We start from the raw sequence: 23,858 nt of genomic DNA on the forward strand, positions 1-23,858 counted from the left end.
AATAGAACCGCGATAATTTGACTTTAGACATATGAGTCCTATGTACAACCTTGAACTGCAAAAGGCAGTGGGGAGCAGATAAAGAGGTTGAGTTAACTGACTTAAGAACTGAATCCCAAACCTCATCGCACAGAGAAATATTTAAATCATGCTCCCAGGTAGTTCTAATTTTATCAAAGGGGGCACGCCAGGGTCTGCTTTAATGAGGAGCTTGGCAACTATGAATCGTGCCTTCTACTATAGGCCTCTTAGCAAATGGGAAAAAACAGATCAGTAAGGAAATCACAGAAAAGTATACGAACAATAGGATTGTATGAGTGGAAAATGTTTTCTGCCCAAAATTGACAGGAATTGTCTTAGTACAAGGGGCTTAGGTGGGGCAGAATTTACTAAATACATGCACTAATGTTTTTATAGGCACTATATATGTCTCAAGAAGGTACTCACCTTCCCTTAGAAGTTTTTATGTTTTATTGTTTTACAACATTGAATCACAGTAGATTTAATTTGGCTTTTTTAATGCTGATCAACAGAAAAAGACTTTCGAGTCCAACTGAAAACAGATCTCTACAAACTGATCCAAATTAATTACAAATATAAAACACAAAATAATTGATGCAGAAGTATTCACCCCCCCACCCTTTAATATGACACACCAAACCATCACTGGTGCAGCCAACTGGTTTTAGAAGTCACAAGATTAGTTAAATGGAGATCACCTGTGTTCAGTCAAGCTGTTTCAATTGATTGTAGTAAAAATACCCCCGTATCTGGAAGATCCAACTGCTGGTGAGTCAGTGTCCTGGCAAAAACTACACCATGAAAACAAAAGAACACTCCAAGCAACTCCACAAAAAGATTATTGAAAAGCACAAGTCAGGAGATGGATACAAGAAAATTTTCAAGTCACTGAATATCCCTTGGAGTATAGTTAAGTCAATCATCAAGAAATGGAAAGAATATGGCACAGCTGTAAATCTGCCTAGAGCAGGACATCCTCAAAAACTGAGTGACCTTTCAAGAAGGGGACAGTGAAGGGGGCGACCAAGAGACTTAGGACAACTCTGGAGGAGTTATAAGCCTCAGTGGCTGTGATGGGAGAGACTGTGCATACGACTGTTGCCCGGGTGCTTCACCAGTCACAGCTTTACAGAAGAGTGGCAAAGAGAAAGGTACTGTTGGGAGAGAAAAAAAACTCCCATGAAATCTTGACTAGAGGTTACCAGAAGGCATGTGGGAGACTCTGAAGTTCTATGGTCTAATGGAAAAATATAGAGCTTATGGGCCATCAGACTACATGCTGTGTTTGGTGTAAGCCAGACACCGCGCATCATCAGAAACACGCCATCCCTACCGTAAAGCATGGTGGTGCTTGCATCATGCTGAGGGGACATTTCACTGCAGCAGACTCTGGAAGGTAGAGAGTAAAATGAATGTAGAAAATACAGAGAAATCTTGGAGGAAAACCTGATGCAGTTTGCAGGAGAACTGAGACTTTGGAGAAGATTTGTTTTCCAGCAAGTCAATGAACCCAACCATAAAGCCAAAGTTACACAGGAATGGCTTAAAAACAACAAAGTTAATGTTCTGGAGTGGCCAAGTCAGAGTCCAGACCTCAATCCAACTGAGAATTTATGGCTGGACTTGAAAAGGGCTGTTCATTCGCGATCCCCATGCAATCTGACAGGGTTTGTGCAGTTTTATAAAGAAGAATGGGGGAAGATTGCAGAATCCAAATGTGCAAAGCTGATAGAGACTTATCCATACAGACTCAAGGCTGTGATTGCTGCCAAAGGTGCATCTACTAATGCTGACTTGAGGGGGATGAGTAATTAGGCAATCAATTATTTTGTGTTTAATAATTGTAATATATTTAGACCAATTTGTAGAAATCTATTTTCACTTTGAAATGAAAGAGTCTTTTCTGTTGAACAGTGTCAAAAAAGCCAAATTAAATCCACTGTGATTCAATGTTGTAGAGCAATAAAGCATGAAAACTTGCAAGGGTGGGAGGGGTGTGAATACTACTTATAGGCACTGTATGTATGTAGAGATTTCGCTGAGCGATGGGGCTGTACGTGACCTAATCTGAGGAAATGAAAGGTCTCAGATGATTGAAGTGTCAGTGGGAAACATTTTGGACACAGTGACTGTGATTCTGTCGGTTTAAATGGGGAAAGCTGATTACAGTTGTATAAAAGAGGACCCAGTGAAAGTAGAGTGTGAGCAGGTACTGGATGGTGAAATGGCAGTGAACAAGTTGGATGTTTGTTTCAGAAGAAGAGAAAGTAAGAGTTCAGTGTTCAGTGAGGGTGGAAGGCAAGATTAGGGAGTTTTGTATAACAAACAAGTTTTGAAGTTTGATCGGGAGGGGTGGAATTGGAAATAAAGAACTGGGATCAAGGGAATATGTGGGGAAAGTAAAGTAGAAGGGAATTAGATGGGCATAAACAGGCAAATAGCATTAAGGAGCTTACAAGGCATTCTGCAGGCATGTGGAAACATTCGAAGGAGAACTAGCAGGAGTTCTGGGCCACATTCCTGTAAGAGTGAAAGCCAAGGGTAACGTGCAGGGACCCCCAGATATCAAGGATTGAATAAAGAGAACATTATGGCAGATAGAGGGAATTATGCCAGATGGAGAGGCCTGTCAGGAATATAGAAGGGTAGGGAAATGCTCAAAAAGACAAGGAGGGCTGTTGAAATATCACTGCCAAACAGGATCGAGGTGCAGGGGAAACCCTGTCTCACTAATTTGTTTGAGTTTTGTACAGGAGAGGCTCAGGTTTCTCTTGAGGAGGATTGAGGGACCAGGGTGCATCGTGGGATAGTGTTTTGCCCTATGAGGGGAAATAGAATAGACTATTTTGATGCTCGCAAAAGACTGGATATCTTAGATAGGAAAACTAGCTTGGGGAGAGATTGGATAGGCTGAGTGGGTTTTCCCTGGAGAAAGGAGGCTGAGTGACATGATAGAGGTAGATAAAACTGTAAGGGGTATAGACACGGGATTCTGTAGATGTTGGAAATTCAAAGACAGACACACACACTCACACTCACACTCACACTCTCACTCACTCACTCCCTCATCAGGTCTGGCAACATCTATGGAGGAGAATAAACGGGCAATACACATTGGGACTGGAAAGGAAGGGGGAAGATGCCAGAATATGAAGGTGGAGGATAGGTAGAAGATGATTGGTAAAGCCAAGTGGGTGGGGGAAGGTGGAGGAAGTGATAGGTGGAAAAGGTAAAGGGCAGAAGAAGGAAGAATCTGGTCGAAGAGGAGAGTGAATTATGGGAGAAAGTGAAGGAGGAGGGGACCCAAGGGGAGTTTATGGGTAGCTGAGAAGAGAAGAACTAAGAGAGGGGGCAGAGTTGAGAATTGAAGAGGGAGGGGAGAAATTACTGAAGAATCAGTGTTCATGCTATCCGGTTGGAAGCTAACTAGACAGAATATGAGGTATGCACGAGAGTGGTCTCATTGCGGCAGAAGAGGAGGCCGTGGACTGAAGTGTCATCACGGGAATGGGGATAGGAGTTAAAATGGTTGGCCTCTGAAAAAATCCTGTACAAGGAGCCAAGGTACTTGACTCAGTAGTCCCCATATTGTTGAGTGTGAAGACCAGTTCTGCCAGACGGAGGAGGGGAACTGGCCAGGAAACTCAACAATTTCTCTTTTGGCTTCTCCCACTTCCTCCAAACTCAAGGGGTAGTCACGGGCCAAGCTACGCCCGCCTTTTCATTGGCTACATGGAAGAGTTCATGTTCCATGCCTTCGCTGGTAAAGCTCCCCAACTCTTTCTGCGCTGCATTGGTGCTGCTTTATTCATCCGTGCTGAGTTCATCAGTTTCATCAACTTTGCCTCCAGCTTCCACCCTGTGCTTAAATTCACTTGGTCCATTTCTGATGCCTCTCTCTACTTTCTCAATCTCTGGAGGCAAGTTGTCAACCAACAGCTTTTATAAAACCGAATCCCACACTATCTTGACTATACCCCTTCCTATCTTTCACCTGTAAAAACGCTATTCCCTTTTCTCAATTCTTTTGGGTCTGCCACATCTATTCCCAGGATGGGGCTTTCCTTTCCAAGACATTGAGATAAAGGACAAGGGTTTCCTTCCTCCACCATCGATGCTACCTCCATTTACTGGACATCCGCCCTCACCGCATCTTTCCGCACACTAACAGGAATAGAATTCCTCTTACCTTCAGCCATGAGTCTCTGCTTCCAGCAGTCATTTTCTGCAACTTCTGCCATTTCCAAAGGGACCCCACAACTGCCCCATTCCCCCCAAAATCTCCTCTTTCCACAGGGCTCACACCCGCTGTGATTTTCTTGTCCATTTGTCCTTCCCCACTAATCTGCTTCCTGGCAGTTATCCCTGCAGGCAGCCTAGGTGCTGTACCTGGCTATTCACCTTCCTCACCTCTATTCAGGGCCCCAAGCAGTCCTTCCAGTTGAGGCAATAGTTCATCCATGAATCTGTCAGGGTTGTCTATTGTATCCGGTGCTCCTGATGCAGTCTCCCCTACACCGGTGAAACTTGACATAGACTTGGGTACACCTCGTCAAGCACCTTTGCTCCATCAGCAAAAAGCAAGATTTCCTTGTGGCCAACCATTTTAAGTCCTATCCCATTCCCGTTCATGGCCTCCTCTTTTGCCATGATGAGGCCAGTCTCAGGTTGGAGGAGGAACACCTTGTAGTTCGTCTAGGTAGCCTCCAACCCTCTTCCTTCCCTTTCTCCCTCCTAGTTCACTTTCCTGTCCTAGTTCACTTTCCTCTCCTATGAGATTCCTTCTTCAACCCTTACCTTTTCCTCCTATCACCTTCTAGCCTCTCACTTCATTCTCCTTCCCCCATCCACCTGGCTTCACCAATCACCTTCTAGCTAGTGCTCCTTCTCCTCCTCCCACCTTATTTTGGTTATCATCCCCCTTCCTTCCAGTCCTGATGAAGAGTCTCAGCCCGAAACATCAATTGTTTAACTATTTCCATGTATGCTGCCTGACTCCTCCAGCAGTTTGTTTATGGAGATACAGTGCGGAATATGCCCTTCTGGCCCTTTGAGCCATGCAGCCCAGCAGTCCCCTGATTTAATCTGAGCTAATCATGGGACAATTTACAATGACCAATTGATCTAGCACTAGTATGTATTTGGACTGTGGGAGGAAACCACAGCACCTAGAGGAAGCTCACACATTTAATGGGGAGAATGTACAAACTCCTTACAGACAGCAGTGGGAATTGAACCCATGTCATCTGTACTGTAAAGCGTTGTGATAACCACTGCACTACTGTGTCCCTCTTGTGTGCAGGAGATGTAGCTAGGGTAATAGAACCTTTTTTTTTCATGGTGGGGCTATTAAATGAACATAAAGTTCATCATGGATGTGATGGACTGAACGGCCAATTTCTGTGCTGTGCAACTCTCTGTAGACCTGAGTGCAGTTGAGCTACTGGAGCTAGGACATCCCAGTTAAAAGCTCTCTGTGAATGCTTTTGTCAGGAGGCAGTGGAGGAATTGAAGAGCCTTCTGGACCAGGACATCTTCTGTCCGGAGAGTCGTGGCTGCTGGTGGGATCGACTGACTGTGAATCTGCTGCAGCACCTCAAACAGACTGACCAGGTAACACCTGTCACTGGATAGGGGGAAGTGGGAAGATCTGCAACACCTCAAACAGACTGACCAGGTAATACCTGTCACCGGATAGGGGGAGGTGGGAAGATCTGCAACACCTCAAACAGACTGACCAGGTAACACCTGTCACTGGATAGGGGGAGGTGGGAAGATCTGCAACACCTCAAACAGACTGACCAGGTAACACCTGTCACTGGATAGGGGGAAGTGGGAAGATCTGCAGCACCTCAAACAGACTGACCAGGTAACACCTGTCACTGGATAGGGGGAAGTGGGAAGATCTGCAACACCTCAAACAGACTGACCAGGTAACACCTGTCACTGGATAGGGGGAGGTGGGAAGATCTGCAGCACCTCAAACAGACTGACCAGGTAACACCTGTCACTGGATAGGGGGAGGTGGGAAGATCTGCAACACCTCAAACAGACTGACCAGGTAACACCTGTCACTGGATAGGGGGAAGTGGGAAGATCTGCCTCTCTCTGGGTAGAGGATGGCTGTGATGGGAGCTGACTGAGGCTCTGTTCACCCAGCGTTTCGCTGCATTGTTCTTTGGAAGTGAGTTATTTGTGATTTGGCTGCAGGCAATCCGTTGCCTGCGCGAAGGTCTGGCTGATGCATATGTACACACAGGACATCGGCTGGCTCTGCAGCAGCGAGTGCTGCGGATACGTGACTCTCCAGGCTGCAGAAAATGGCACCACCTTCTTCAGGACTTGCCTGTGATAGATATGGAACAAGTGCCGCATGTGAGTAGTGTGAGAGCAGGAGCTGGAACATCTGACCAAGCAGTACTCTGTCACAATCTCTCCAATTCCTTTAAATCCTTAAAGTGCCATTCCCAGAATGGGTCAGTGGAAGTGACACAGTGATACATTCCTTCCATTTAACATTATTGGTGATTTAATGACTTTTGATTCAACAACTATTGATTCAACAACTACAAAAACCTTCCTTGCCGAAGCGGAAGTTCCCTCTCCGACATGAGTCCCGTCACACAATGGCTGCTCTGCTTTGACCCAGCTTTACTTTTATTTGCTCCTGCAAATGAATCGTGAATTGACTGGTCCACCGCTGATGTGCCGATCCCTATGAAACATTCCTTTTTTTTAAACTCTTCTCCCTGATGTGTGCAAAGCTCTCTCTCTATCTCTATCTTTGAATCAATTGGTCCGCTGCTAATTGGTGGCTTTGGATGATATAAAGATAGGTGGAGGGACAAGTAGTGTTGAGGAAGTGAGGTGTCTGACAGACCATAAAAGATAGGAGCTGAATTAGGCCATTTGGCCCATCGAGTCTTCTCTGCCATTTCTTCATTGCTGATCCATTCCTGGTTTCTCCCTGTAACCTTTCATGCCTTGACTAATTAAGAACCTTTCAACCTCTGTCTTAAATATGACTTGGTCCCATAGCTGCCCGTGGCAACGAATTCCACAGATCCACCCTCTGGTAAAAGAAATTCCACCTCATCTCCATTCTAAATGGACCCCTCTATTCTGAGGCCATGCCCTTTGGTCCTAGACTCCCCTACTACAGGAAACATCCTCTACATACCCACTCCATCTCGGTCTTTGAACATTCAAATGTTCCAATGAGACTCCCCCTTCATTCCTCTGAAATCTGCCGAGTACAGGCCCAGAGCCATCAAATGTCCCTCATATGATCATCCTTTCATCCCTGCAGTTATTCTTGTAAACCTTCTGTGCACCCTCACCCTTCCTTTCTTTGAAAAAGGCTCTCAAAACTGCTCACAATACTCCAAGTGAGCCTCACCAATGCTTTATAAAGCCTCAACATTATATCCTAGCATACAGCAGGATAGTTTGGGAGAGTACGTAAAGAGGTAGCAGATGAAATATAGTATAGGGAAATGTATGGTCATGTACTTTGGCAGAAGAAATAAAGCCGTGGACTGTTTTTAAAAAATCAGAGGTGCAAAGAGTCCTTGTACAGGATTTCCTAAAGGTTAACTTGCATGTTGAGCTGGTGGTAAGGAAGGCAAATGCAGGATTGCCATTCACTTTGAGAAGACTAGAATACAAAAGCAAGGGTGTAATGCTGAGGCTTTATAAAGTATTAGGCAGGCTACAATTGGAGTATTGTGAGCAGTTTTGGCCTCCTTATCTAAGAGAAGATTTTTTGGCATCGGAGAGGGTCCAAAGGAAGTTCATGATAATTGATCCCAAGAATGAAAAGTTTGACACGTGAGGAGCATTTGGCTCTGGGCTCAGTGGAGTTTAGAAGAATGGGGAGAGGGATCTCATTGAAATCTATCAGATATTGAAAGGCCAAGTTAGAGTGGATATGGAGAGGATGTTTCCTATAGTGGGGGAGTTTAGGACCAGAGGGCACAACCTCAGAATAGAGGGATATCCATTTAGAAGAGATTAGAAATTTCTTCAGTCACAATGTGTTGAAACTGTGCAATCCATTTCCACAGACAGCTGAGGAGATCAAGTCATTGGATATATTTAAAGTGGAGGTTGATAGGGTCTTGAATAGTCAGGGTGTCAAAGATTACAGGGAGAAGACAGGAGAATGGGGTTGAGAGGGACAATAAATCAGCCATGCTGGATTGGTGGAGTAGACTCAATGAGCCGAATGGCCTAATACTGCTCCTATGTGTTGTGGAGATTTCCTGGACTCTGTCAGTGCAGTCTGAGGCAGTGCTGAATTTTACTGTTCTACTCTTTTCAGGTGACGATAAAGGGCCGGACTTGCCCAGGGATGGGTAATGCCATGTTTCTGCTGGAGGAGCAAGCTGATTCCACAGTCATCTGTTCTGTGGAGGCAGTCTCACTGGCCTACTACCGACAGCAGGGCTTTGATCAGGGTAATGTCCACAGAAACCTGTTAGCTTTTATTGTTAGTGAAATGTCTACATGGTCCACAGTGATTTGTCGCTCTGTTTGTACAGGGATCCATGGTGAAGGAGCTACATTTTTAACCCTATTTGGACTTCTCTTCTGGGAAATCATCTTTCTGCCTGGAATCCCTGATGTTTTCCGAAGTCCGTTCCAGGTACTTGGCTGAAGTGTGTTATTTTGGGCCGGACATTGCATATTTGTGTGTGAAGTTGGTGTAGCAGGGAAAGGAATAGGGTAATTCGTTCAAACTGAGCCTGTGTGTCAGGTGTAAACAACTGGGATCAAGCAAATCCCTTGAGTACAAGAGATAGGAGTACGCTTGGAGTAGAAAACAGGGGCAAAAACTGTAGCTTTGGCCAATAGGGTAAAAGAGATTGTGGGAAGCTTGGGGAGAAATTGAAAGAGTCTTAATTTCCATAATCTTTAGCCACAGGTGAGGTATGAGAAAACCCAGGACATGGCTAAAGGACAAGCTGGGAACTGCAGAACATCAGTGGTGAGAAAGTTACGGAAAGAATTCTGAGGGACAGGGTCTACCAGCATTAGGAGAGCAAAAAGACTAATAAAGAGCAGCAAATGCCTTGAATGCGGAAAATATGGTTATCACAAATTGGACTGTTTTCTGAAGTGGTACTGAGGAAGAGTGATGAGAGAAGGGCAGAAGATATTGTCTGCATGGACTTTAGCAAGGCTTTTGCCAATTTCCTTTGGGAGGCTATTCCAGAAGGTGAGATCACATGGAGTCAGGGTGAAGCAGCCAGTTGGATACAAAATTGGTTTAGTGGAAGGAGAGGGTGGGGGGGGAGGTGGTTACTTGGAACGAAGGAGAGGGTGGTGGGGGGGGTGGTGTTAGACCGAAAGAGAAGGTGGGGGGGGGTTACTCGGACCGAAGGGGAGAAGGTGGGGGGGGGTTACTCGGACCGAAGGAGGGGAGGTGGGGGGGGGTTACTCGGACCGAAGGAGGGAAGGTGGGGGGGGGGGTTACTCGGACCGAAGGAGGGGAGGTGGGGGGGGGGTTACTCGGACCGAAGGAGGGGAGGTGGGGGGGTGGTTACTCGGACCGAAGGAGGGGAGGTGGGGGGGTGGTTACTCGGACCGAAGGAGGGGAGGTGGGGGGGGTTACTCGGACCGAAGGAGAAGGTGGGGGGGGTGTTAGACCGAAGGGGAAGGTGGGGGGGTTACTCGGACCGAAGGAGAAGGTGGGGGTTGGGGTGTTAGACCGAAGGGGAAGGTGGGGGGGTGTTAGACCGAAGGGGAAGGTGGGGGGGTGTTAGACCGAAGGGGAAGGTGGGGGGGGGGTTACTCGGACCGAAGGAGAAGGTGGGGGTTGGGGTGTTAGACCGAAGGGGAAGGTGGGGGGGGTACTCGGACCGAAGGAGAAGGTGGGGGTTGGGGTGTTAGACCGAAGGGGAAGGTTGGGGGGGTTACTTGGACCGAAGGAGAAGGTGGGGGGGGTGTTAGACCGAAGGGGAAGGTGGGGGGGGTGTTAGACCGAAGGAGAAGGTTGGGGGGGGGGTTACTCGGAACAAAGGGGAAGGTGGGGGGTTACTCGGACCGAAGGAGGGGAGGTGGGGGGGGGTTACTCGGACCGAAGGGGAAGGTGGGGGGTGGGTACTCGGACCGAAGGGGAAGTTGTGGGGGGGGTTACTCGGACCGAAGGAGGGAAGGTGGGGGGGGGGTTACTCGGACCGAAGGAGAAGGTGGAGGTTGGGGTGTTAGACCGAAGGGGGAGGTGGGGGGGAGTTACTCGGACTGAAGAGGAAGATGGGGGGGGGGGTTACTCGGACCGAAGGAGAAGGTGGAGGTTGGGGTGTTAGACCGAAGGGGAAGGTGGGGGGGGGTTACTTGGACCGAAGGGGAAGATGTGGGGGGTTACTTGGACCGAAGGAGAAGGTGGGGGTGTGTTAGATCGAAGGGGAAGGTGGGGGGGAGGGTGTTAGACCGAAGGAGAAGGTTGGGGGGGGTTACTCGGAACGAAGGGGAAGGTGGGGGGGTTACTCGGACCGAAGGAGGGGAGGTGGGGGGGGTTACTCGGACCGAAGGGGAAGGTGGGGGGGGGGTTACTCGGACCGAAGGAGGGGAGGTGGGGGGGGTTACTCGGACCGAAGGGGAAGGTGGGGGGGGGGGTTACTCGGACTGAAGGAGGGAAGGTGGGGGGGGGGGGGTTACTCGGACCGAAGGAGAAGGTGGAGGTTGGGGTGTTAGACCGAAGGGGAAGGTGGGGGGGGGTTACTCGGACCGAAGGAGAAGGTGGTGGGGGGGTGTTAGACCGAATGGGAAGGTTGGGGGGGGTGTTAGACCGAAGGGGAAGATGTGGGGGGTTACTCGGACCGAAGGAGGGGAGGTGGGGGGGGGTTTACTCGGACCGAAGGAGGGGAGGTGATGGGGGGGTTACTCGGACCGAAGGAGGGGAGGTGGGGGGGGTGGTTACTCGGACCGAAGGGGAAGGTGGAGGTTGGGGTGTTAGACCAAAGGGGAAGGTGGGGGAGGGGGTTACTCGGACCGAAGGGGAAGGTGGGGGGGTGTTGGACCGAAGGGGAAGGTGGGGGGGTGTTAGACCAAAGGGGAAGGTGGGGGAGGGGGTTACTCGGACCGAAGGGGAAGGTGGGGGGGTGTTAGACCGAAGGGGAAGGTGGGGGAGGGGGTTACTCGGACCGAAGGGGAAGGTGGAGGTTGGGGTGTTAGACCGAATGGGAAGGTGGGGGGCGGTGTTAGACCGAAGGGGAAGGTGGGGGGCGGTGTTAGACCGAAGAGGAAGGTGGGGGGGGGAGTTACTCGGACCGAAGGGGAAGGTGGGGGAGGGGGTTACCCGGACCGAAGGGGAAGGTGGGGGAGGGGGTTACCCGGAGCGAAGGGGAAGGTGGGGGGGGGGTTACCCGGACCGAAGGGGAAGGTGGGGGGGGGGTTACTCGGACCGAAGGAGAAGGTGGGGGGGGGTGTTAGACCGAAGGAGAAGGTTGGGGGGGGGTGGGGTTACTCAGACCGAAGGAGGGGAGCTACTGAGACTGAAGTCTGTGACCAGTGGTATACCACATGGATTGACACCAGGTTTCCCTGTTGTTTGTCATCTATGTTAACAGTATGGATAGCAATGTTGTTAATAGGGTTAAGAAATTAATGAATAACAGCAAAATTGGTAGGATAGTAGACAGTGAATTAGATTATCTAAGATTACAACAGATTTTAGATGAACTGGGAAAGTGGGCCAGGGAGTGACAGATGGAACTTAACTCCCAATGTGAAGTGTAGATTGGTTAAAGCAGGGAAGGTCTTAAACAATAAAGGTCAGGGCTCTGGAGAGTGTTTTTAAACATAGGGAGGTACATGAACAGTGTTCCTTGAAAATGGCATCACAGGTAGACGGTGGTGACGAAGCTGTTAGGTCTTCCCTGGTCCTCTTTGTCAGATTGTTAATGTAGATTGTGAACAGCACCGACCCCTGCGGCACTCCGCTCACCACCGATTGCCAACCAGAGTAACCTTCTGCTTTCTATTAATTAACCAATCCTTTTTTGAACAGTGGTGTGACATTTCCCGCCTTCCAATCCACCGATACCTGCCCAGAGTCCAGAGAATTTTGGTAAATTATCACCAAAACCTCTACTGTAACTTCTGCCATTTCTTTCAGTACCCTAGGATACATTCCATCAGGACCAGGGGACTTGGCTATCTTCAGGCCCACAAGTTTGCTCAGCATTACCGCGATTGTATCGAGGCCCTCGCCTCCCTTCGCATCCATAACATCTCTCTTTGGCATGTTACCGTGAAGATCTACACAAAATAGTCATTCAAAGCCTCGGCTATTATCTCATTACCCAATATCAATTCCCTCTTCTTGTCCTCCAAAGGACCTATATTCACTTTAGCCACCCTTTTCCACTTTATATAATTATAAAAACTTTTACTATCCATTTTTATATTTTGTGCTAGTTTATTTTCATAATCTAGCTTCCCTTTCTTTTGCTTTTTTAAAATTTTTTTGCTCAGCATAACAAAACTTTCAGTTTCCAGGTACATTTACATTTCTTCCGCTCACAGATATTGGCTATCAGAACACTTCCATCAAAGTGTAGACATCACCACCACATCCTATACAAAAGCCCTTATTAGTATAGCAGACAGGTTTACATCCACATATTGTAGAAAAGGTTGCCATGTTTTATGAAAATAATTTGTTTTTGAGTGTACCATACATGTTAAAAAGTCCAAAGGAAAGTATTCCATGATTAATTTACGCCAACCAGGAAGTCCAGGGGCCTTATCGGATATCCAACGAAGTAAAATGTTCTTCCTCGCACCAAAAGTCAGGATATTAAAAAAGTTTTTTTCTGATACGCATTAATAATACAACTGGTAGGTAGGCCTAAGAGAAAAGACACTGATCCAGTTCAAGCTCCATCTTCAGAGTCTTTTCCATTTCACCCAAAATATCACTCCAGTATGCCTGAAGTTTGGGACAAGTCCAAAAACAATGGGTGAGAGTTCCAGTATTTCCTTTACATTTAGAACACATTGGAGAAACCCCTGTCTTAAATTTCGAGAGACGACCTGGAGTCAGATGAGCTCTATGCAGAATTTTGAGCTGCAATGCTTTACAGGTTTCCCCCGCCATCGGAAGGTAGAGCGTTCCTATGAAATGGTTCATTAGCCGAAATGTCGTAAAGCGAAGAAGCAACTACCATTTATTTATATGGGAAAATTTTGTGAGCGTTCGCAGACCCAAAAATAACCTACCAAATCATGCCAAATAACACATAAAACCTAAAATAAAAGTAATATATAGTAAAAGCAGGAATGATATGATAAATACACAGCCTATATAAAGTAGAAATACTTTTCCACAAACATTACTGAACTGTTCTCTGTAGCGAAAATCTCACGCAAGCGCCGTCGGCAGAAAATCTCCCGCAAGCGCTGTTGGCAAGAACACTCTCTCCAGTAACTTTTAAGCTATGAAGCTGCTAATTCATACCAAATAACACGTAAAAATACACAGGCTATATAAAGTAGAAATAATGTATATACAGTGTAGTATCACTTACCGGAATCGGGAAGACAGTGAGCACACTGATGATGGTGTGTTAGACTGAGTCATCGCAGGCTGGGATGGTGCAGTGGCCCCCACCCTCCAGGCCGCTGACCGATACATTGCTGCGAAGAACGCAGGGGTCCAGCGGTAGCCGGGGGGTACACAGCACATCTTTAAGAAAAAAGCCGAAACAAACATGCTAATTAATTAGGTGCTGCCCGTAATTGTCGGCCCAGATCAGTGCCAATTTCCGATTGTGTCGTCTCTGATCTGGGCCGACAAATACATGTCGGTGGCACCTAATTAAATAGCAGGTTTATTTCGGCTTTTTTCTTAAAGACGTGCTGTGTGCCTCCCGGCTACCTTTGCATTCTCCGCAAATCGTTATCTGTCCGTGGCCTGGGGGTTGGGGTGGTGGGACACTGGGGTGTCATCTCGTCGTCTGTTTCCATTAGGGCAGGCAGCTCATCTCCTTCTATCTCTGCCCGCCTCGATGTCGAAGGTTGAGGTTCGTCGTCTGCTGTGGCTGATGTGGAAGGCTTGCTTGACTGCTGAGCCTCGCACATTTTTCTATCACACAGTTCTTTAATAAGGACTCAAACCATCCTGCAAATATCCCCTAAACCGACATACCCTTTAAAAATTAAAGTCGTACTTTATCATTACTCATTCGGTTTCGATTGTTATCCTTTTTTCTTCCAATTGCATCAGCTCTTCATCTGTCAGTTCTTGGTGATGGGATGCCAAAACCTCTTGAACATCATGTTCGTCAGCTTCCACAAGCCAAACTCACGTTGTCCTTACTTCGTTCACCACGATCAAAACGCTTAATTATGTCTAGTTTTACCGTAAGTGTAACACCCTTACGAGCTCTTTCAGGCTTTTCCGATACCATAGAACTCATCTTGCAAATGGCTGCTCACAGGCACGTGTTAAAGCAAAGCAGTTCCGAATCCAGGGGAGTGCGGCTGCTCGGGGCGCGCTGCCTTTTATCGTGCGCTGATTTTTTCACACGCTGATTTTTTTATCGCGCGATGAATTTTTTTCGCAACAGTGAAAACACCTGAAAGTGAAAACGGTACTAATGTAGGTCTTTCGTAACAGTGAGGTTTCGTAAAGCGAACGTTCGAAAAGCGGGGGACACCTGTAGTTCTATTACAAACTGAAATTTTCTTTGCATTGTCACAGATGTCTTCCCATGTTTCAGCTGTAATTTCTACTCCCAGCTCTCCCTCCCAGACCCTTCCCAGCTGCTCAGCCTCTCCACGAGAACATTCCCTCAGGATGCTGTAAAAAGTACTGATGGAGACTTCACCCTTAGAACAAAACACCCTCTTTTCTATGTCAGAACTATAGAAATCAGTTAACAATGATGTTTTTTTTCTGTATAAAATCTCTTAACTGAAAGCAAAGAAAAAGATCCTTGCTGGGTATGTTGAATTTCTGTACTATTTGACTAAAAGACATCATCGTTCCTTCATCAAACAAGTCTCCTAGATGGAAAATACCCTTAGAAATCCAAAGTTTAAATCCAGAATCCATTATGCCAGGCCGAAAATCTGGACTGCCGGTTATTGGAGTGAAGGGTGATATTTTCGCTGCGTTGCCCTCAATTTGTCGCACTGCCCTCCAAGCCCTGATTGTGTTAATTGTTATTGGATTGTGACAATATTCCTTAACTAATTTCATCTTATTGAGGAAAAGCAAATTAATAAGAGGGTATTTTGTTTGTGAGGCTTCAATGTCCAGCCAAATTGAGGAGGGATCCCTGCAAACCCAGTCAACCACATAAGATAAAAAGGAACTTAATTGATAATCTTTTAATGTCTGGAAAATCCAGACCCGCCCCCCCCTCCCCCCATTACTGGGAAGCTGTAACTTAGACTTTTTAATACAGGGTCTTCTTTTGTCCCAGATGAACCAAACCAGCCATTTATTTTTTTAAAGTGTTTGTTGGGTGAAAATGACTGGAATCATTCGTATTGTGTTGAGCAGATGAGGAAGAATGTTTATTTTGAGCAAGGGTATTCAGCCAAGCCAAGGAGTGCTCCATCGCTCAAAATCCTGTTTGATCTTCTCAAATATAACTGTAAAGTTAGCTTTGAACAATTGATCAAACGTAGGTGTGATAAATATGCCTAAGTAAACAAAACCTGTCTGTGACCATTTAAAGGGGAAAACACCCTGAATGTCAGGTACCTGCTGCAGATTCCCCAGAGGCAGAGCCTCTGATTCAGTAAAGTTGATTTTATAACCTGAAAAGGCGCTAAATGAATTGATACATTGTATAAGGTGATGCACTGATATAGCAAGGTTTGATAAGAAAATTATCTGCATACAGTGTAATTTTATGTGACTTTAGTCCTATGTCTGGGGTGGATATTTTGGAGTCTGGCCGAATAGCCTCTGCCAATGGCTCGATCACTAGTGTGAAAAGTAGTGGTGTTAAAGGGCAGCCCTGCCGGCTGCCCCTCAGAATACTAAAATTATCCAACCTAATACCATTAGTGAGAATCGCAGCCAGAGGGTCATTGTAAAGAACCTTCACCCACTTAATAAAATTATTGCCCAAACCAAATGGTTCTAAAGTAAAAAAAAAAGGTACAGTCATTCGACACGATCAAAGGCCTTTTCTGCATCTAAGGAAACCACCAAGCTGTCCACTGCCTGTTGCTGACATGCCTGAATCACATTAATTAATCTTCTGGTCCTCTTTTATGATAAAAAGGTAACACAGTTTCTAATCGCGACGCTAAGGTTGTAGATAAGATTTTAAGTCAACATTTAATAATGAAATAGACCTGTAGGAGGCACAGTCTTCAGGGCTCTTTCCTTTTTTAAGAATTAGGGAGATATTAGCTTCTCTCAATCATGGTGGGAGGAGACCACAGTTAAGTGCATGATTGCACATGTTTATCATAGGCTCTGATAATAACCCTGTGAACTCTTTATAGAATTCACTAATGGGTCCATCAGGACCAAGGGCCTTCCCACTTTGTATAGATAATGGAGCATTGAAGAGGGACTGTTGTTCAAAAGAAATGCCTGGGAGATCTAAATTCCTGAAAAAGGACTCCATCTTAGATTGTCCATCACTACATTGCTCAGATTGATACAATTTAGGATAAAAATTCATAAACACAACATTAATCGTTTTAGAATTACCAGTGAGGTCTCCTGTCCCATCCCTAATTGAAGCAATAGTCTGAGAGGCATTTTTCTTTCCAGCGAAATAAGCTAAATACTTACCTGGTTTTTCACCATGTTCAAACAATCTTTGTTTAGCAAATGTCAATTTTCTTTTGGTTGCTTGTGTAAGTAAAGAGATTAATGTACAGCGTAGGACTGTGATATTCTGTAACTTGGCTGCAGAAGGCTTATTAATATGATCCTTTTCAGCTGCCACAAGCCTTGCTTCCACTAGGTGCTGCTGTTCCACAGCTTGTCGCTTCTAACTAGCAGAGAAGGAGATAATTCATCCCCTTGCATAGACCTTAGCAGTTTCCCAGAGCATCGATTGACTACTAGCTGATTTGGAATTAATAGATAGGAAAGTTTTGAATTCGGAAGTAGTCTATAAACATATTATCTTTTAGAATAAAAGGATTCAGCCTCCGATGTCTAGATCGTGCTGAATTATCTTTGGGCTTAATATTTAAATATGCTGCTGTATGGTCAGAAATAGCGATATTTCCATTTGTGCCAGATACAACTAAGTCTAGGAATGTTTTGGGGGTTAGAAAAAAGTCAATTCTGGTGTAGCACTTGTGTGGATTAGAAAAAAATGTGAAATCTTTGTCTGAGGGATGTAACAACCTCCAGACATCCCACATAAGCCCATGATTTGTTTGGACTGTGAGGAGAGCAATGGGGGACCACTAGGCACTCTGTCCATCAATGGGTCCATGAGACAATTATAATCCCCACCTACAATAATGTTTTGTATTGAAAAGCTTGTAAGTTTGGAAAAAAGCATCTATTAGGAATTTGAGAGGATGAGCAGGAGGGCAGTAAACATTGAGAATACCATATTCCTTTCCATATATTGAAGCCTTAACAATCACAAATCTCCCATATTTATCCTTAATGCAGTCTAATAACTTAAAAGGTAAGTTCTTCCTAATTAAAATGGCCACCCCACTACTCCTGGTATTAAAGGATGAAAAATAGACTTGATCAAATCCACTGTGTTGCAGTTTTAGATGTTCTTTATCATTTAAATGTGTCTCCTGCAATAAGGCTGTGTCCACCCTCCTTTTTCAGGTTTAGTAGGATTTTCTTTCTATTGATTGGTGAATGGCTCCCCTTAATGTTCCAAGAGCACAATTTTGATATATTACTGGTCATAGACTCTTTATAACAATCATTTGACTCCGGAGGAGAAGAAACCTGACTTAAGATCAGCTGAGCAGCAATAAGTGAAAAAAAAACCCAGAAAAACCAAAGCGCCAACTGCGCTGAATAAAAGGACTTATCGTCTCTCACTATCGCCCTGATCTCATCTTTAATTAAGAGTATAACCCCACCTTCCTTACCTTCCTGCCTATCTTCCTGTATTACCTGATATCCTTGGATATTTAATTCCCAATGCTCTCCACCCTGCAACCACGTCTCTGTACTGGGTACTAAATCATACCTCTTTGTACTGATTTGAGCCACAAGTTCACTGACTTTGTTTTGAATACTGCAATTATTCAAATGAGTGCCATTACGCTCATTATGCTTTTAAAATCTTGTAATCTTCTACTCTTGCACTTGACTTTTCTTCACTCCACTCTTACTTTTTTTTCATCTTTATCTTTATGCACACTTTTTTTATTTTATCCATACTTCTCCAATTTGTTGAACCCACAGCCCTACTATTCAGGCTACGTCCACACTATGCTGGATAATTTTGAAAACGAAGCTTTTTCTCTTCGTTTTGACCCCTCCGTCCACACTAAAGCAGCATTTTCATCCCCTGAAAACGGAGATTTTCAGAAACGGTCTCCAGAGTGAATAAATCTGAAAACGCCTAATATCCATTGTAATGTGTACGGGGTAAACGGAGAGATTTAAAAACGCTGTGATGACAACACCACAACAACAATGCTTTTTCTGCTTCTGCTTGGTACTGCGCAAGCTGTTGGACAGCTGTTATAACGCGCAGTCGGTGTGAACGGCGTGAGAGTTAAATTGTAAAGTGAGCTTTTTTGACTATTCAAAAATGCTGTCATGACGTGCTGGAACAGGTGGCCGCAGTGCGGCATTTCGTTGTTTTCTTGAACGCAACCCCCCACACAACCTAATAATTTCAGAACAGACGGCAACGAGACTGAAGCCAGAAGAGTTAGAAATGTACTCACCAAATACTTTGACCCATAGCTTACTGAATAAATAAGTATTCTCACTTTGCCCTGTTTTCTGTCCTTGCTTGTATGAAGGTGGTTTACCTATTTATGCAAGTACTTCTCTGACAACAGATGTGTAACAGCCTAATGTAACATTGTATAGAAATACAAGATAACACTGATGCAGACATGTTTTATACATTTAACAAGGTGCTTTATTAATGCAACAAAGTTGGTCAGTTTTTCAATATTCCTCGTCAGCTGGGTCATACTGTCTGTGAACTCCCTGTCGGTTGCCTCCATACGCTCCAGTATTTGTTTTTTCTAGTTTTAAGTCCTCCTGCGTGAGAGCCAAGAGCAATTCCTTTTAAGTTTTTCTACTCTGTAACTGGACAAACCCACACCAAGTATACCATTTCCTCTTCGATTGTTTTCTGTGTGTCCTGCGCGTGCCCAGTAGGAGGAGATTCGCCCAAATATCCGTCTAATGTGGACAGAAATATTTTGAAAAACACTTAGTGTGGACGCCTATCATTTTTACTTGAAACCATAGTGTAGACGTTGCCTTAGTTTAAAGCTCTATGTACAGCCCTAATTATGTGATTCGCTAGGATCCAGGTCCCATCATGGTTTGGTCCCATTGATACAGTTCCTCCTTCCCCAATACTGGCGCCAATTTCCCATGAATTTAAACCCACTTCTCCCTGAGCCATGCATTTAACTCTCTAATTTTCTTGACCCTGTGCCAATTTACACATGGCTGAGGTAGTAATACAGAGATTACTACCATTTTGGTTCTGCTCTTTAATTTAGTCCCTAGTTGTTCAAATTCCCTCAGCAGAACCTCTTTCCTACCTATGTCGGTACCTACGTGGACCACAACAACTGGATTTTTCCCCTCCCACTGCAAATTCTTCTTCAGGTCAGATAAGATACCCAAAACCTGGGCACCAGGCAGGCAACACAGCCTTCGGGATGCTCTATCCTTACGACAGAGAACTCTCTATTCCCCTGACTAGACTATCTCCAATTTTCTTCTTTCCCACCTCTTGAATGGCTCCCTGAACAATGGTGCCACAGTTAGGTTGCTCATCCTTCCTACAGCCTCCAATCTCATCCACACAGGGAGCAAGAATCTCAGACCTTTGGACAAGCTCAAGGAACCACAATGGGGTTCACCAGCTCCCACATCATGCAGCTACAGTTCATCACCTGATCCTGCATAATCCTTACTTTATTTAATTAGCTGTAATTTAGTGAATTTTGATTCAATGACTACAAAATTCTTCCTTGCCACTTATCTGTGCCTCCTTGCCATAGCCTCAAGTTCCCACTCCTACACTGGTCCACTCACACAATGGCTGCTCTGCTTTGATCCTGCTTTAGTTTTATTTGCTCCTAGTGAATTACAAATCGATTGGTCCGCTGCTAATGCGCCAATTCCTGTGAAACGCTCCTTTTTAAACTCTTCTCTCTGACGTGTGCAAAGCTCTCTCTCTATCTCTGTCTTTGAATCAATTGGTCTGCCACTAATGTACTGTTCTGTGCTCTATTACATGTAACCATGGTTGTGACTCAGACCTGTCCTCTGGATCTGTACACAGACTGCTTCTATCGGCAACGGAGAGAACCCATTGAATTGAGGCTCAGCTTCCTGCAAGATGCCTCCACGGAGACCTTGCACACACTCATCGCTGATGTGTGGAACAGTCACAAAGATACAACTAATGCATTAGTTAACTGGGAAGTCTTCAGTTCTCTTCAGCAGGCCCAGGTACACTGGCAGATCCTTAGGGTACATGTGGTTCAGTGTGATCCTCACCAGAACTGCACTCTCATTAGATAGTCATAAAGAGCTGAACGGTTTGATTATACAAGACAGTAAGGAGAAGGAAGCTGTTGTCATTAGCAGATAGCTTAAGGAGCAATGGACCCAAACTTAAAATTTTGCCCAAAAGATCCAGGCAGAGTGCAGACAGGAAGTGTTTTTTTTTTGCACGTGCGTTGCGAACTGGGTGTCAACATGCATGAGGCAGTTTCTGTACCAACAGCCAGCAAGGACTCTGGGCTGAACGGTCCCTTGAGCTGCTATACTGCTTTAGACAGGTAGATATGAAAATTCCCTCAGACAATGGAACCATCAGAATTTCAATAGTGGGGTTGTATGACAGACTGGAAATGCTCAATGTGTGATCATGAGTTGCCTTGTTTGTGGGGATGTTTCAGAGCCTCGTGAGCTGCCTGGGTGGTCTGTTCCTGAGTGGCATTTGTAAGATTCTGGCTGTGGACCTGAGGCACTGCCGTGGGGGTCTTCCTGATCTGGTGGTTTGGAACAGCCGGAGCCTGCGGTACAAGGTGAGTTGTGGGAGAGGGAGGCCAGCACACCAAGACACCTTTGCATGATGTCAAGGTCTTGCCTGAAATGAGTTCCTGCCTTTTAAGTGCTTCTTACTTTCTCTTTGGCTCCCAGCTGGCAGAAGTGAAGGGACCGAATGACCGCCTCTCCCACAAGCAGATCGTCTGGCTGGATCGGCTGCGGAAACTCGGGGCTGATGTTGAAGTCTGCCATGTTAGTGCTGTTGGAGCACGTGGAAAACAGCTCAGCTGAACTTTGTGCAAGTCTGACCTGTCTGTGATTTTCTGTCGCCACACTTCAACAGATGTCTGATGAACATTTGAAAAAGCTTCCAGGGCTTTTCAAGCTGATGTACAGGAACTGCTCTGTAGAGTGAGGGTCAAGTATCAGATTGGTTCAGCTGCTCAGAGCTGTACTTTCTATGAATGTTACTCCACAGTTAAAGTGAAGGACAGGCTGCCTGAGACAGCTCAGGGCTTGAGTGAGGATTTGGTGCCTACAGGCTCCACTGCAGCCTGGAGGAGATGGTCCACTTTCTGATCAATGAATGGAAACCTACAGCTTTACAAAATGCTTCGAGGTGAAAACAGAATTTGTCCTGGTTACCAACCAGGTTAGTCCCATTCATTCATTCAGTTGGCTGTAGCACTCAATAAAACTTGTAAATGTTTAAATAAAAATTAACAGCAGTTACATAACCTAAAAGCTTATACAGCTCAATTTTGTTGATCTTTTGTAAAAGAAAATCTAGGATATTACTAGATCATAAGACCATAAGATAAAGGAGCAGAAGTTGGCCATTCGACCCATTGTGTCTGCTTTGCCATTTTATCATGAGCTGAAATCCTCCTATACATACTCACCTTCACCATGTAGACACTGCAGGGGTAAAAAGACTAATGGGAGTTAATGTACAGACCTCCAAACAGTCAGTAGATGCGTGCTGCGAGTTGCAATGTGAGAGAGAGGTGTGGAAAAAGAGCATTGTTACAATAGTCATGGGGGAGGAGAGTCGAAGACCAGAGGAGACAGCCTCAAAATAGAGGAGCATCCATAGAGGAACTGAGATGAGGAGGAATTTCTTTAGCCAGAGAGTGGTGAATCTGTGGTGTTATGAACCCACAGGTTTCATTTACTGTGGACTGTCACTTTAAAAGAGCACTTCAGTGAGGCGGGACTATGATGTTCACTGACTGACTCACAGCTTGTTTACCTTTAAAACAATGACACAGACAGTCACAGTCAGAAGTCAAGAGAGAGAAGAAAAAAAACGAACTTGGAAAAGAGTAGCAGCTCCAGCTTGTTGAAGCTGGGGTTTTGGAACTCTGCTATACCCACAAGGGTGGGTTGATTATCGATCCAGTGCACATCAAATGTGTGGCTGTCACTGCATATAATCCATAGGAGTGGATTAAGGAATGTCCTGTGGGACCACTCGAAGTTAACCCTTGCCTGGGTATGTTATGTGATAACCCCTTTGAAGACGACATCCCTGTGACAGATCACTCTGCTGGTAATTCGTATGTGGATTTGATGGAGGATCTTCAACAGCTGATATTTATTAATTAGCATCGTGGAAACTGTGGAATTCGATGTAATTGCTTTCTGTCTACATTTCACCCTGGATTACAAATATCTCTCTCCCATTGTTCCTTCCGTGGATGAAATGAACCATCTCAAGACTCTAAACTTCGTTTCCCCAAGCTTAACTTAGTTTGGGAGCTATATTATACACTTAACACTGTTAACATTTGTTTATCTTGGTTAAGTTACGATATGATAAGTAGGTACTAATAAAGATGGTGGTTTTAACATTAAAACCCGACTCAGTGTGAAATCTCTTGCTGCTGGTTTATTTCTTCCTCGTTTTCAATATTTTTATTGATTTCTATATAGAAGAATACAGCGTCCAAGAGAATACATATTATAAGACAAAAGAAAAAACATAATTCAGATACAGTATATTGAATTACATTAACGAACTCCTTACTCTATATTGATATAGATTAGATTAATTTGTATGTTAGAATATAAAAAATTTAAAAATAAAAAAAATCTATACCCACTACCAAAGTTGAAGCTGTTTGGGGGGAAAAAACCTTATCAGATAATAAAATATGCTATTAACCAAATTCTGTGCTTTAATGAAGTTAAAGATTATGAAAATAATTTAAAAACGGCCCCCACAAATTTTGAAAACCTTGGTTAGATTCAGAAATTGAACAACGAATCTTTTCTAAATTTAGGCATGCCATAACATCCCGTAACCACTGAACATGATTAGGCGGAACAGCATCCTTCTATTTAAACAAAAGTGCCCTCCCAGCCATAAGAGAGAGGAAAGCCAGAATGTGCAAATCAGATGTCTTCAAGATATCTTTCCTTCCAACAATACCAAGCAGGGCAGTCAAAGGATTAGGCTTAAAATTTACTTCAAGGAGTACGGAAAAAGTTTGGAATACTTTCTTCCAATATTTTCCAAGACTTGGGCATGTCCAAAACATATGAATAAATGTAGCTTCTCCATTGTTATACCTATCACAGTAGGGAGATATATCCATATGAAAATTAGATAACTTATCCTTGGTCAAATCAGCCCTATGAACCACTCTAAATTGTAGGAGGGAAT

General features: G+C 44.9%; 1 protein-coding gene across 1 annotated transcript in view; it reads left to right on the forward strand.

Moving 5' to 3' along the window:
- Window positions 1–23,024, forward strand: part of fan1 (FANCD2 and FANCI associated nuclease 1) — a 37,993-nt gene extending 14,969 nt beyond the window's left edge. The window contains exons 7-13 of the mRNA XM_063071089.1: window positions 5,515–5,634; window positions 6,232–6,396; window positions 8,345–8,480; window positions 8,565–8,668; window positions 20,453–20,647; window positions 21,100–21,228; window positions 21,344–23,024. Of these exons, the coding sequence (XP_062927159.1) occupies window positions 5,515–5,634; window positions 6,232–6,396; window positions 8,345–8,480; window positions 8,565–8,668; window positions 20,453–20,647; window positions 21,100–21,228; window positions 21,344–21,481 (987 nt within the window). The 3' untranslated portion in view covers window positions 21,482–23,024. The remainder of the gene's footprint in view (window positions 1–5,514; window positions 5,635–6,231; window positions 6,397–8,344; window positions 8,481–8,564; window positions 8,669–20,452; window positions 20,648–21,099; window positions 21,229–21,343) is intronic.
- The last annotated feature ends 834 nt before the right edge of the window (window positions 23,025–23,858 follow it).

Source organism: Mobula hypostoma, chromosome 18 (assembly GCF_963921235.1).
Source record: "Mobula hypostoma chromosome 18, sMobHyp1.1, whole genome shotgun sequence".
Classification (NCBI taxonomy): domain Eukaryota; kingdom Metazoa; phylum Chordata; class Chondrichthyes; order Myliobatiformes; family Myliobatidae; genus Mobula; species Mobula hypostoma.